Source organism: Carcharodon carcharias, chromosome 11 (assembly GCF_017639515.1).
Source record: "Carcharodon carcharias isolate sCarCar2 chromosome 11, sCarCar2.pri, whole genome shotgun sequence".
Taxonomy (NCBI): Eukaryota; Metazoa; Chordata; class Chondrichthyes; order Lamniformes; family Lamnidae; genus Carcharodon; species Carcharodon carcharias.
Genome location: NC_054477.1, coordinates 95,554,816 through 95,568,777, shown reverse-complemented (window position 1 = coordinate 95,568,777; position 13,962 = coordinate 95,554,816). Strand labels below are relative to the sequence as shown.

The following is a 13,962-nucleotide window of genomic DNA, read 5'->3' as shown; positions in this document are numbered from 1 at the left end:
CAGTTCTTCTTGTAGAGGTTATTCTAAGTTATTTTGAACCATTTTCTATCTGGAATGTTTATAAAAATAGAGTGCTGTATGAAAGCAGATATATAAGGTTTGAAAATTGAGAGTTTTATGTTCAAAAGCATTTCAAAAACTGGATCCTAATTATTGATCTAACTTTCATTTTTAAAGAGAAATCATCAAATTAAGGTGTTTTGCATTTTACACATATAAAGCCAAATGGTAATGTTACAAATATTTTTTAAAAAATTCTCAACTTTTAAAAAGTCTAAAATATGTAAAACAATGGCAGAATGGTACAATTTGCTAAAACCATCGCTTTAAGCTATGCCACAAATTCTACACCCCTGATTCCATCCTCCTCATCAGCCATTGTCCCAGACTATTCACAGCCTTGGCATCCAGTTTGATCCTGAGCTGAGTTTCTGACTCCATGCAAAGATCAACTACGTCCACTTCTATAAGATCATTCATCATCGCCCTGCCTCAACCCATCTACGGCTGTTATTCTCATGCATGCCTTTGTCACCTCATGACTTGACTATTCCAACACTCTGCTGGCTGGATTCCCATCCTCCATCCCCCATAAACTTTAGCTCATCCAAAGTTATACTGCTTTAATCTTTTCCCACACTAAGCTCCTTTTATCCATCACCTCTGTGATCGGTGAGGTAAGTTGGCTCCTCAACTTGAAAATTCTCATCCACATATTTATATCTCATCATGACCTTGACTTTCCTTATCTAATCTCCTCCAGTTCTTTGGTCATTCCCCCACTTATCTCACCCCATCATTGACAATCTTGCTTTCAGCCATCTAAGCCCTATGCTTTGGAATTTTTTCTGAAACCTCTCCATCGCTCATTCCTCCTTTAAAGCCCACCTCCTTTTCCAAACTTTTAGTCCTCCCTGACACTTCCTTCTGCAGTTGTCAGATTGTACTCCTGTGAAGCACCTCGAGACGGTTTTCTTCTTTAAAGGTGATACTTAAATTCACATTATGACTTGTACATACAAAAAAATCAATTTTGTGCTCAAATCTGCTAGTTTAGTAGCCAGTTATTGGTTTGAAGCCAAGATAGAACATTGTAACTTAATATATTCATAATCCAGTAAAACTTAATACTAATTATTTGAAATGAAAACTGGAAATAATATGAACTACAAATGAATTAAGTTCATCAGACCTGGTTAAATTAACAAGCTAGCCTGCTGTTAAATTTAAGAAAAGCCTATATGGTTTGGTCAAAGATTTTCTAACGGAATTTGATATTAAATATAGGAACTTCCTATTTGAGCGCAATAATTCTATTCTTAAAACTTTTAAATATTTAGAATGTCTTGTAGCCCAAAATATTTCAGTAATTTTCACATTCATGCATGTATAGTGTAGGAGAGTACACTGTGAATGCACTGCCTGAAAAGATGACAGAAGCAGATTTGTTGGTAACTTTCAAAAGCGAAATTGCATATTTACTTGAAAAGGAAAAATTTGCAGGGCTATAGGGAAGTGATACTGGTTGGACAACTTTTTCAAAGAATGAGCACAGGTTTGATGGACTGAATAGCTTACAGCAAAAATATGCTATGATTGGAGTGATGGAATACCTTTAATAAAAAGCTATTTTAAATCTCTCTCATATAAACAATACGTCACACTCTTAATTTTGGAAGGATAAAAAGGGCCTTTCTGGTTAATGATTAACATATTTATATTATCAAAAGGTGACTATAAAACCAAGTTATATTCCATTTTAATAGTTTTTTTTTCCTGAATGCAGGAGCCTATTCATCAACGTTACAAGGAACTTTTAGCAAAACGAGCAGAGCTTCAGAAAAAGGTGGAAGAATTACAGCGAGAAGTTTCTAACAGGTCAGCTTCCTCATCAGAGAAAGCTGGCTCGCCTTCACGTTCAGTTACACCAGTACAGACTATCATCTGAAAATCAATTCTTTAAAGGATTTAGTAGCTGTTACAGACAATTTTAGCCAATGTTTTCTCATGCTTGAAGAAAAATTCACTTGTATACGCAGGCAATCATATGTAAACAGGTTACTATATCTTGTATTTACAACTTTATTTTGTATCAGCAGTTATAACACTTAATTGCCAATTGTAGGCAAGTAATTCAACTGTTCCAAGTGAATAGACTATGACGTAGTTTGTCCATTTGCAAATGGATATTATTTATTGCACTGACAAATTTTAACTACTCTTAACCTTAATTTATGGGTTGAACACTAAACCTTACAGGGAAATAACCAGTATGCTTGTATGTTTTAAACTGGTTAGCTTTCTTTAATTTGTTACTACAGCTCCTAATAGTCAGCTGCATTTACTTGATTTCTTCCCACTCCCTCCCCTTAACCAGGAGGATATTAAAATACTTGCTGGGTAAGAAATTATTGATGCATATATTCGATTAAATATAAATGAAAAGCTATTAAAAAGAACAGGAATGACTATTAAACAGGGCAGTTAATTGAGGTTAGAGATGGTCATTTACCCAATGAGTGCTGTATAGATTTGTTTTCTTCACTGGAACTTATTTTAATATGGCCATTATTAAATTTATATTTATCCAAATCAAATTTCCACTTTGGTTTTCTCACTAAATATTGCCACCAATTTTGCACTGCAACAAATCTGCACTAGTAAGGTTGATCCAGCTAAAATAATGAAAGACAAAGTATACTATTTTTCTAATCAACAGTGTAAACATACTATAAAAATAAATAGTGCAGATTGGATTTTCACAGAGTAAGCTGCTTGTTATGGTTGCAGTGCTCATGATGTATGCAACTAGTGTCATCATTTATTTCTGTTAACTGCCTGTCTCCTTGAATACTTTATTTAATCTGGCATTGAGCGTTTAACATGCTTGAACAGAAGTGTTTCTAAAGCAAGGCTTAAAAAAAGACTTGCGCTTTCTTGTTATCTGTAGTTTTCCAATTATACATTTTGAAGTTAGAAAATTATTTAGTTGTGTTTTGGTATCTTCTGAATAAACTGGAAAATGGTGAAGTAAAATTTATGAGAACACAAAGCTTTCAGTATAGAAAGTAAACTGCTTGCATTTTTAAAAATCTAACTGGTTCATCACTACTTACCTTCAAAATCTTAAAGCCAAACCTGAAATTCAGGAACAAAATTTTTCAGGCACAACAAAGACAAAAAGACTACATAACATATATTGCAGCTTCTAACCAGATTAATACCATACTCAGAAATCATGCTTTCAGGGATTATTGATGAAATTTAGTAACCTATCCAATGCAATATTGTATCATTTGTGTGCATCTGTTCTGTACTTCAAAAAAGTGGGGCACTGGCGAGTGATCCAATTGTCTGGAACTATTCAAATCAAACTAGTCTATGTTGGAACTGAAAAATTCACTGAGTGACTTTGCCTTCTCCAAATGTTTAGGTTTCAGGTTAAATTGATGCCAAGTTATGGATGCTTCATGAAATACATTAATTTCACATTTTAGGTACAAGATTGATTAACATAATTTTCTTTTAGGTTTGTATATTCTACATAATTCTGGCATTTAGTCAGCTGGAATGAGTCTGTTGTGAAACCTGTTACCAATTTTATAGGTTAATCATTACACTGCTGATGATTTAGTAATAACGAAAGCTGTTTAGCAACTGGAAGCTCTAGAAATCTCTCCCTAAACCTCACCACCTCTCTACCTCTTTCTTCCTTTAAGACACTACTTAAAACCTACCTCTTTGACCAACCTTTTGGTCACCTGCCATAATACCTGCTTATGTGCCTTCCTCTATGTCAAATTTTGTTTTATATTGCTACTTTAAAGTACCTTGGGGTGTTTTATTACATAAAAGGCACTATATAAATATATGTTGTAATCTATCTGTATCCTCTCTGCAGGTCCAGTAATTACATTTTAGGATCATTTTAATTGCTATAACAATATTAAAATTCTCTGAATATTCAATCCAAATTTTTAGTCAGATTAATATTTTACTTCATTGACATGGATGCAAGGATTATAATTGCTATTCGGCTAAATTAGACCAGAAAAAAACATTTAAGTATCCATTCCCCTCGGATCACACTCAGACAGGATTATATCTGAGTGATTCAGGGATACAGGCTTTTCTAATGGTTCAAATTAATGTAATTCAATGTAATTACCTAGATGATTAATAAAAGCTGTAGTAGTGTGCTGTTGGTGGCAAAGAAATAACTTAAGATACTTGAAGTACAGGCTTCCTGTATTTTGCCTTTTATTGATGCTAAAACATATTCAAAATTGGAAAAACAAAATCAATATTCTTTTTTGGCTAGATGAGCCTTTTATTTTCAAAGAGTGCAATATTTAGGACATTATTTGCATTTTGCAATATAGATTAGGCTATTCAACATGCATTGTTATTGGTTGGCAGGTGATGGGGAAATGTATTGAAATTTTTCAGACCAAAACTAATTTCTAGGCAATTGATGTTTTTGAATAAATACTGTCCCAGGTAAATACCACAACATTTACTTAAATGATATATTTGGAAGACTAATCTGTCTTGTGGTGCCAGAAATTGATTTTAACTGTTCTAAAATAGATGGACTGAGGTTCATTACACAATCCAAGGTGGAGTTCTTTTATATTTATAACAAACACTTGCATTTATAATTCATCTGTATTTTTCTTTAAAGGTTATCAAAAGTTTCCTATTTTTTGTGAAGATGCTACATTTAATGTATCAAATAACTTCTATTGTTGCCTTGGTAAAAGCACTCTACTAACCAGAACATTTCAGGTTTATAAAAAACTTACAAATGTGCTAATTTAGTTCAGCTGTGTCTTCTAAGCTATTTATAGAATATATAGAAGCATTGAATGGTTACAGCACAGGAGGAAGCTATTTAGACCGTCATGTCTGTGTCGGCCCTCTACAAGAGCAACTCATTAGTCTCACATTGCTACCTTTTCCCATTAGCTTTGCAAATTTTTTATTATTACTGTTGTAGTTCACTTAAGTATTTGAATGAAGGGTCAAAAATTTGAAACATTTCAACTTCATTTCCTACACTTTTTAGTTAAGCGCACCTGATGCTAGTGGATATACTGTTGTGTTATTAAAATATTGTAAGAAAGATTCATGAACCCCTGTGCATTAGACTTTGTTATTTAGTTTTATTGTTTCAATTTTTTTTGCCAGTGAAAGCTATCTTTAACATAATAGCAAGAAGGAGAATGGAAGGAGAAAAGATGAAAACTGAACTTGAACCCTAGCATCAAGTTTGACTGGCATCAAGTTTGAGTTGGTGTTGGCAAGTGCTACCCCAATATTTAGTAGGATGTGATTTCTAAGCAGGAGCGACGTTCTGGTCAACGCTGAAATTTTAACTCCATAGCATGTTGGTGTTTTTTTTCAAACCCGTTTGCCAGCTGGAAGCCAGCCTGTTGACAGGCTTGGCTCCTGGTTAGGCAAGGATCGTGCCAGAAGAGACCAACGAACAGGTAGATTTCTTTCTGTTTAGGTGGAGATTGCAAGGAGGGATAGGGAACATTATGATTTGGAGGGTCAGAGTTGGGGTGTTGGTCAGGGATTCAGAAAGAGAGCAGTGAGCAGGTGGGGGAGGAGTGTGTGCTTGCCAGATGTTGCAATTGAACAGGTTTGGTTGGTGGGCCAGGAAAAAGCACTCTTGCTCCTGTTTAGCTCACAAGGAGTGCTAGAAAAGCACTTGCCTCTGATCCACAGTGGTCCTCACTTCCCTATAGCTGCCATGTTTCTTAAGACCCAAGAAACCCAGGTGGCCAGTATTAAAGCTAGAAGAGAGATCAAATCTGAGCCATGGAACCCCATTAAAATGTTGAAATGAGCAATCTCCCTCCTGGAAGCTGGTTGGCTGTCTGCCTCTTAAAGCCAGTAGTGCGTAATTTGAGGCCTTTCGGGTTTAGTTTTGAGATTTTTTACATTTTAGCACTCCAGCTGACACAAGTTTACTGTTTTTGGAGGTTAAAATTATCCCCTACAATTCTGTGTGGTTACAAACATAATGAAACTCCTTGACTGCAGAGCTAAATGGAAATAAGTTTAAATCCAATTTCCAATGTTGTAAAGTATTTGGCATTTTTATTGGCATATTGCAATTTGCAGTTGCTATTTATTACTGATTTGTACCTTTGGATGTATTAATTCTGGATCAACATTGCTAATGGTACTGAAACAAATCAAATTTCCTTTGCTTTACTATTTAAAATTCAGATCAAAACTAATTTCTAGTCAATTGATGTTTTTGAGTAAATACTGTCCCAGGTAAATGCCACAACATTTACTTAAATTATATATTTGGAAGACTTAAGGTTCATTTGAACTTACTATATTGATATCATTTAATACCAATGCCAGGTATTAAGACCTGTCTAATTTAATATTCCTAAACTTGTATCCATCCAGTAATTCCACACTACAAAAGTGTATGTGAAAGACCCGTAAGTTACAGATTTGATACAAATGAAAGGACTATTGAAAGTTTGCTAATATTCTATGAATTCCTGAAAGGAATCTGCAGTAAGTCAATATAATGTACTTGCTTATTAATGATCAATTCTAATTAATTAGATGTATCTATGGAAAAAGAATCCTCTGATTACTCTGCAAGTTCATCCTTGAGTAGCAGTCACATGGACTAGGATAATCCCTTGTTCTGCTCTTAGTCTGATTTGATGCAGAGCATAGAAGTGATTGCAATTATCCTTGAGTTAATGATGGTTAAATTAGTCAGGATCACATCAGCTAATCATTACCCAATGGTCCCTACTAGAACTGCATAAAAGTAGACTCTGTGTGAGAACCTGCATTTGATTGTGATGGCCAGATAGTTTGCCAACACAAATGAATAATCTCTTGAACAAGGGAAAGCAGTGTCATTTTGGCTGATGGAACTGTTAATAGAGGCAAGAAAATTGTTGGGGATTGGGGGAGCTATCACTGAAGTTTGTCATATGCTAGCATATCGAACAGTACTAAATAAATCCATGGATTTATTTTTCAAGAGCACGGTTGAAAATTATGCAGCAGTTATACAATTTCCACATGGGCATGCAGGTTGTAGAGAATGGAAGAAAATTAAAAAATAGAAACTGAATTTTGAAAAAGATAAAAAAAAACTGATTTTATTCTATCAGCAAAATATTGCAGTAAAGTAATAATTTTGTTACATGTCTGATCCTGTCAAAATAGCAATGTTGCATAATTAAGTTTGAAAATCTCACCTGTAAACCATCATCTGCCATTAATTGGTGAATGGACATAAAATAGCATCTTGGCTTCTTGCATTGTAATGTAGTGTAATATTGATGTGATTCATAGTAATGCCCTGGGTAATTAACTATGCATTTAAATAAGAAACACGTACTTCATCTATGCAAGTGTGATATGTATTGTCAGAAAAGTAAAATTAATGTAGAGCAATGTTTTTCTTAGAACTATGTTTTTTCTTGAATTTTCCTTGAACATGCAGGTTTAATAAGAGCTAAGAAGTTGTCTTGGCTCTAAGACAGAAACTTAGTCCAGGCATTTTTCCACAATAATCCTTCATGAAGTTCAAGTTCATCACTTACTATGCTGGCTACTTAATTACCTAAATTGAACCTGAATTCTGTCTACTGGCTACTTAATTACCTAAATTGAACCTGAATTCTATCTAAATTTTTAGTGCTGTCATATCGTAAAGCCTACTTTTTGTCTTTTGTTGTATAGTTGAATCCTAACCAAATGCATTGTGCCAAAATATTTTTATTCTGAGGCCATGATCTCTGTAGATTCATTGTAGGTTCATAAAACATTAGCTCTTTAATTGTGCTGCAGCTAAATCAAAATGGGCATTGTTTGAGTATCATCTTAAATATTCTTGAAAGTTGCCACTTTCAGTTCTGCGCAACCTGCCATAGAAATTTGCGATCATCCTGCCCATCAGTCTCTTGAATAAGTTCTCCACTGCCATAAGTGGACATTTAATCCAGTTATTAAGCACGATTTATAGGAAGCATTTTCCCTCATTAGACTCAAAATTGCCTTTTATCAGTTTGCACACGATGTTCTCTCATCCTTCAGTTATGTTTAATGAAGTAAAGTTCAGGATTAACATTTTTTATTCCACTTAGTATGCTGAATGGTAAATTCTCATGAATGATGGAAATAAATCTTTATGCAACATTGTGTTTTTTGGGGGCTTATATGGAAAGTTTAGATACACTTGTGCTGATGTTTATGACTTCTAGAAGCAAAAAAGCACCTTTTCTGTTTAGTTTTTTCTAATTTATTGCACATCGTTCTTAACACTTGAGTATATATCATTAGAATTCCACTGGCTACGGATGAAATTACTCTGAAAAGTACTTCATTGACTTTAAAGTGCTTTGAGATGCCTGCTGGTCATGAAAAGTGCAATATAAATGCAGGTCTTTCGTTCATATGTTCCCAAAATCAAGAGCTGTAAGGACAATAAAGCTAATACCATTAGTGAGTTTAAGATATCCTTGAATTATCTGAGCAGGAAATATTTTAAAAAGTGCACTGTATATCTTTAAACTGCATTTCCTTGTGCTACTAGAGTATTCAAATAAAGACTTGCAGGTCGTAGATAATGCGCAGTGTCTTTTACTACATTTCTTTTCAACAAATTGACCCAATAAAAAACATGATTAAAGTTCTGTCCTCTAATAAACTAAATGTATGATCAAGTTAACAATCCAACCTAGTAAGACTTGAAAGCTAGTTGTACTTGGAATACTTTTGCAAATTCCAGAAATAATTAGTGGTGTTTTTACAGATTTATAATAAAGCAAATTTCCTATTTAACTCATTCGAGTACAAACCCATTTCCATCTGTTTCAGATAAAGTTACATTGTTTCATAGTTCGCCATTGTGAGATTTGAACTCTTGATTTTGGGATTATAAACCCAGTACCATAACCACTTGGCTATTTAGGCCAAGCAAAATTTCCTATTTAGTTGGAGGACTTGATGTGGAGAGTTAATTGCATGGCATACAGAGCCATTAGCAACCATGATCAGCTGCAGAGGACAGCTCCACTATCCTCCTTCAGTATCCTCCCATTGTGAATTTTAAAACTAAAAATTAGCCATGAGTGTGCAGTCAATGAATAATGAACTATATTCAAAGACTGAGAAAGATAGTACCAAATGTTAATGTGGAAAATTACCCAGGTATGTCTTGTCCACAAAAAGCTGGGCAAATCCAATCTGACCAATTACAGCCCTATCAGCCTACTCTCAATCATCAGCAAAGTGATGGAAGGTGTCATCAACGCTGCTATCGTGTGGCATTTGCACAGCAATAACCTGTTCACTGATTCTCAGTTTGGGTTCTGCCAAGGCCACTTAGCTCCTGACCTCATTACAGCCTTGGTCCAAACATGGATAAAAGAGTTGAACTCGAGAGATGGTGAGAGTAACTGCCTATGACATCAGAGCAGCATTTGACTGAGTGTGGTTTAAGGAGTCCGAGCAACATTGAAAGCAGGAATTGGGGGAACCTCTCCACTGGTTGGAGTCATACCTAGCGCAAAGGTTGTGTTTGTTGGAGGTCAGTCATTTCAGTCTCAGGACATTGCTGCAGAAGTTCCTCAGGTTAGTGTCCTAGGCCCAACCATCTTCAACTACTTCAGTGACCTTCCCTCCATAAGGTCAGAATTGGAGATGTTTGCTGATTGCACAATATTAAATACCATTTGCAACTCATACTGAAGCAATTCATATGCAACATGACCTGAGCAACATTCACACTTGGGCTGATAGTGGCAAGTAACTTTTGTGCCACAAAAGTGCTAGTCAATGACCATCTTCAACAAGACAGACTCCAATCATCTCGCCTTGACAAATAGCATAACATCACTGAATCACCCACTATCAACGTCCTGGGAGTTACCATTGACCAGTGGCTTCAAGAGCAGGTCAGAGACTAAGAATCCTCCCCTCAGGATGTGGGCAAGACTGGCATAACTGCATGTGGATGCTCTGAGAAGATGGTTGTGGGAGCTACCACCTTATTGTAGTGATTGTTACAACTGAGTGGGTAGCTAGGTCTTAGAAGACATTACGCACAACCACTTAGTGCAGAGTCATGGGCTGGGGTAGCAAATTCCCTTTCCTGAAAAACATTACTAAACTATTTGAAGTTTTACAATTCCGTATTTGTGGTAATTTTCTAGTGCTAGCATGATTTACCAGCTCAAGAATTCAGTTCTTTTAACTTGTCATAGATTTGAATTCTTGAGCCCTGGGTTGTTAGCCCACTATCAATCATTACACAACTGTATCCAATGTAATTAGTAATAGCTTAGGTCTTGAAAGAGTGAGTAGGCATTTACATTTCTTTTGTATTCCTTTGTTATTGGACTGGAATGCTCTAGCTTGTCAGGAAATAAAAGCAGTTAGTACCACCAATGGGGTATTCTGACAAAATAGGAAAGATTAACTCTCCGCTTTTGTTATTTCCTAAACTAGAATCCTCATGAATACATTTGTTCAATATATCCTTTAACGAGTCCTCAATTGACACAATCTCTGACATTCAATAAGCTGAAAAAAAATTGTACTTCATCTGTTTTCATAAGTTTATTCAGGTATTAGTCATGTTCTTTAAAGTATCGAAAAGAATGACAAATAAATGAGGACCAGATTTTGCTGTCGGAAGAAATCTTAATGACATCTACTGTTAGTTAGATTTGCCCTTGCACAAGAAGATTTTTCAGTTTTGTGTGGCAAGTTGCTGAAAGTGCTTGCTGGTAAAGTCAGTGAGGGAAATAGCATCTGTAATGAGTCAACAGGGCAAGTAACTGCATCTCCTCAACCAATGAGACTGAAGGTCTGTGAAAATAGCAGTACAAGGACTAAGAAGGAGGTGTAAATTCAAGTACAGAAGGAAATACGGAAAGATAAGATTGGGACTGCAACGGTTCAAAAAGGTGGTTCACATCTACCTTCTCAAGGGCAACTGGAATGGGCAATAAATGCTGGCATAGTCAGCGATACCCACATCCCGTGAACGAATTAAAAAAAGAGAAAAAGGAAATGTAATTTAAAATTGTACATTGTAAAAATCTCAATCATTAAAACCTGGAGGAATAGGACTCCACACTTGTAATAGGTAATTTTTGGGGCCAGAACAGTCGGTAGTAATTAACACTTGCTACATCTTAAAAGATTAATTTTGTATTCTCCATGGCAATGCCTCCACCAGAGTCCACTTGCCAACCAATCAGCACATTCTTCTCATGCAGTATAAATTGTTGTTTCCTTAACATTTGGTATTCTTGCAAGTTGTCCTGATGAGCGCAAGACAAAAGGCTTTGACAACATGTCTTTTTCAATAATACTCAAGTTCTGTACTACCAAATGACTAAGAATAATTAGACAAATGGGTCAGAAAATTGTCAGTGTCAAATTTAGTTTGAATCTACTGTGCCATTCAATCCATTTCAATAATGAGCCAGACAAATTTTTGCAAAGCTAACTTGAAGCAACTTTTGATATTTGAGCTTGCCAACATCTCCCCCTTGCCTAATGTTGCTGTACCATTTATAAAAAAATAAGTGTCATTAGCCTCACTATTACTTTGACAGTAAAGCCAGGGCCAATATTATGGAACATGCAAATCCACTTCCCACAATTCTTCCTTTCAAGGCATGTTTGTTTCCTTTACACGTTCATTCTCTTTGGAAAGGTTACCTACAAAGCAAACTGCCTCCTTAATACTCAATTTATTCACTTGAGTCTATAACTGCCCAATCTTTTCATGCTGCAAAAAAAATCTCTAGTTCTGCATAACATTTAGTTTCTTTTGAGATTGTTATTCTGTTCATGACTCTAAACCCACAATTAGTACTACTGATTTAATTCTCCTTTCATTAGCACATCTTTCATCAGCCTTAACATAATTTCTACAAAGTTCACAACACACTCATCTTGCAATTGAGTTCTGTACTAAAATCGACACATAGCTAGCTACATCCTGCACTCGCACGTAAAACTGTGATCATACAACAAATAATTTGTTGACTTTGAAACACTTTGGGAAGACCTAAGTTCATGATTACCATGGTGTTTCCATGTCCATACAACCACACTGAGGTCACATCACTTCAAGTGCTTTAACTTTTTGAGCATCCAACATAATAGCTAACAATGTTATTTTGAGGTGAATTTTATCACTGAAAAACTGATGTTTTGTCAGCCCTTGCACTAATTGTATAAATAGATGTTTTGGCACTGGCACTCTAAGCAGAGAGCAAATTTTATTTTCCTTAAAATAGACTTATTTTTGATGGGTTGTGTCACTTGAAAAAGTGCAATTTTTGGCAGGCTAATGGAATACAGTCTCCAATGTGCAGAAAACAAATAATTGAGTTTATTTGTGAGGTACAAATATGTTAAAAGAAATCGCTAACAGTGTCCAGTCGTCCAACTTGATTAACCTGATTTAAAAACATGGAAACTGACCTACAAAAATTATGGTAAACAATTCAATTTCATTGGTGTACACTAGTCAGTTTCTTAGTAAGTAGTTCTGCTATAAATATTAATGATGTTTGACTAAAGCCTGTGCATTTTAGAAAACGTACGCAAGTTGAAGAGCCTTCCTGAACCAGCACAATCGGCCAAAACTTACATTTTAGACCTAGGTGGTGTGGCCGGTTTTAACGGGATTTATCCAGGGGAATTTGATCTTGAATGAGCCTAAAACCCATAATCTTCTGCCTTGGGTAAGTGTTACCAACTGAGCCCTGGCGGCACAGAAAACTACTATGTTCTCTGTTCATATAGAATATAACTAATTGTTATCCCATATTGTAACCATTTATATACTACCTTTAACATCATATAATGCCCCAAGGCTCTTCACAGGAACGTTGTAAAACCAAAAAAATGACACTAGGCCCCACAAGGAGATATTACATTATTTGTCTCAGTGAAGGAAAGTGGGGTAGAAAGGCAGGGAGGCTATTCCAAAGTTTAAGGCCAAGCCAACTGAAGGATGACCACAATAGTGGAGCAACTAAAAGCACAATGTTCAAGGGGCTAGAATTAGAGGAGTGCAGATCTTGGAGGGTTTGTGAGGCTGCATAAGTTTACAGAGATGGGGAGGGGTGATAGGGGAACAGGACTTGGTGCAACTGAAGACACATGCAGCAGAGTTTTGGATGACCTCAAGTTTGCAATAGGTAGAATGTGGGAGACCAGCCAGGACTGCATTTGAAGAGGTAACAAAGACAGCAGATAAGCAGACACAGGCAAAGTTGGGCAATGTTATGAGGTGAAATTAGGCAGTGAAGCTACAACACAGGACTACTTGCATGTTGAACAGCAAAAGCAGCATGTGATAGAGCTAAGAGATCCCACAACCAACAAAGTATATCTAAGCTTTGCAGTCCTGTCACAAATAGTCATGGACAATTAAACAACTAATGGAAGAGGCTCTGCAAATATCCCCATCCTCAATGATGCAAAAGACAAGGCTGAAGCATTTTCAATCAACTTCAGCCAACTTCAACTGAAGTCCTCAGCACCATAATAGCTTTGGCAGGCTAAAAGCCAATTCAATTCATTCCGCATAATCAAGAAATGGCTGAAGATACTTGATGCTGTAAAGGATTGGGCCCTGGCAACATTCCAGCACTACTACTAGATTTGTGCTCCAGAACTAGCTGCACCCCTAGCCAAGCAGTTCCAGTCCAGCTGCAAAACTGGCAGCTAGCAGGCAAAGGGAAAACTTCCCCAAGTATGTCCTGTCCACAGAAGGCAGGGCAAATCCCATGTCTACTCTTGATCATCAGCAAAAGGTGATGGAAGGGGTTGCTGACAGTGCTATCAAAAAGCACTTACTCAGAAATAACCAGCTCACTGATGCTCAGTTTGGAGTTCTGGCATGCAGAGCCACTCAATTCCTGACCTCATTACAGC

General features: G+C 36.1%; 1 protein-coding gene across 2 annotated transcripts in view; it reads left to right on the top strand.

The window, feature by feature from the left end:
- The window catches only part of mtmr2 (myotubularin related protein 2), a 109,506-nt gene extending 100,887 nt beyond the window's left edge, over nt 1–8,619 (top strand). For both annotated transcript variants that reach the window (XM_041198898.1, XM_041198897.1), the window contains one exon: nt 1,787–8,619. In XM_041198898.1, the coding sequence (XP_041054832.1) occupies nt 1,787–1,948 (162 nt within the window). In that variant the 3' untranslated portion in view covers nt 1,949–8,619. The remainder of the gene's footprint in view (nt 1–1,786) is intronic.
- Nucleotides 8,620–13,962: the final 5,343 nt, after the last annotated feature.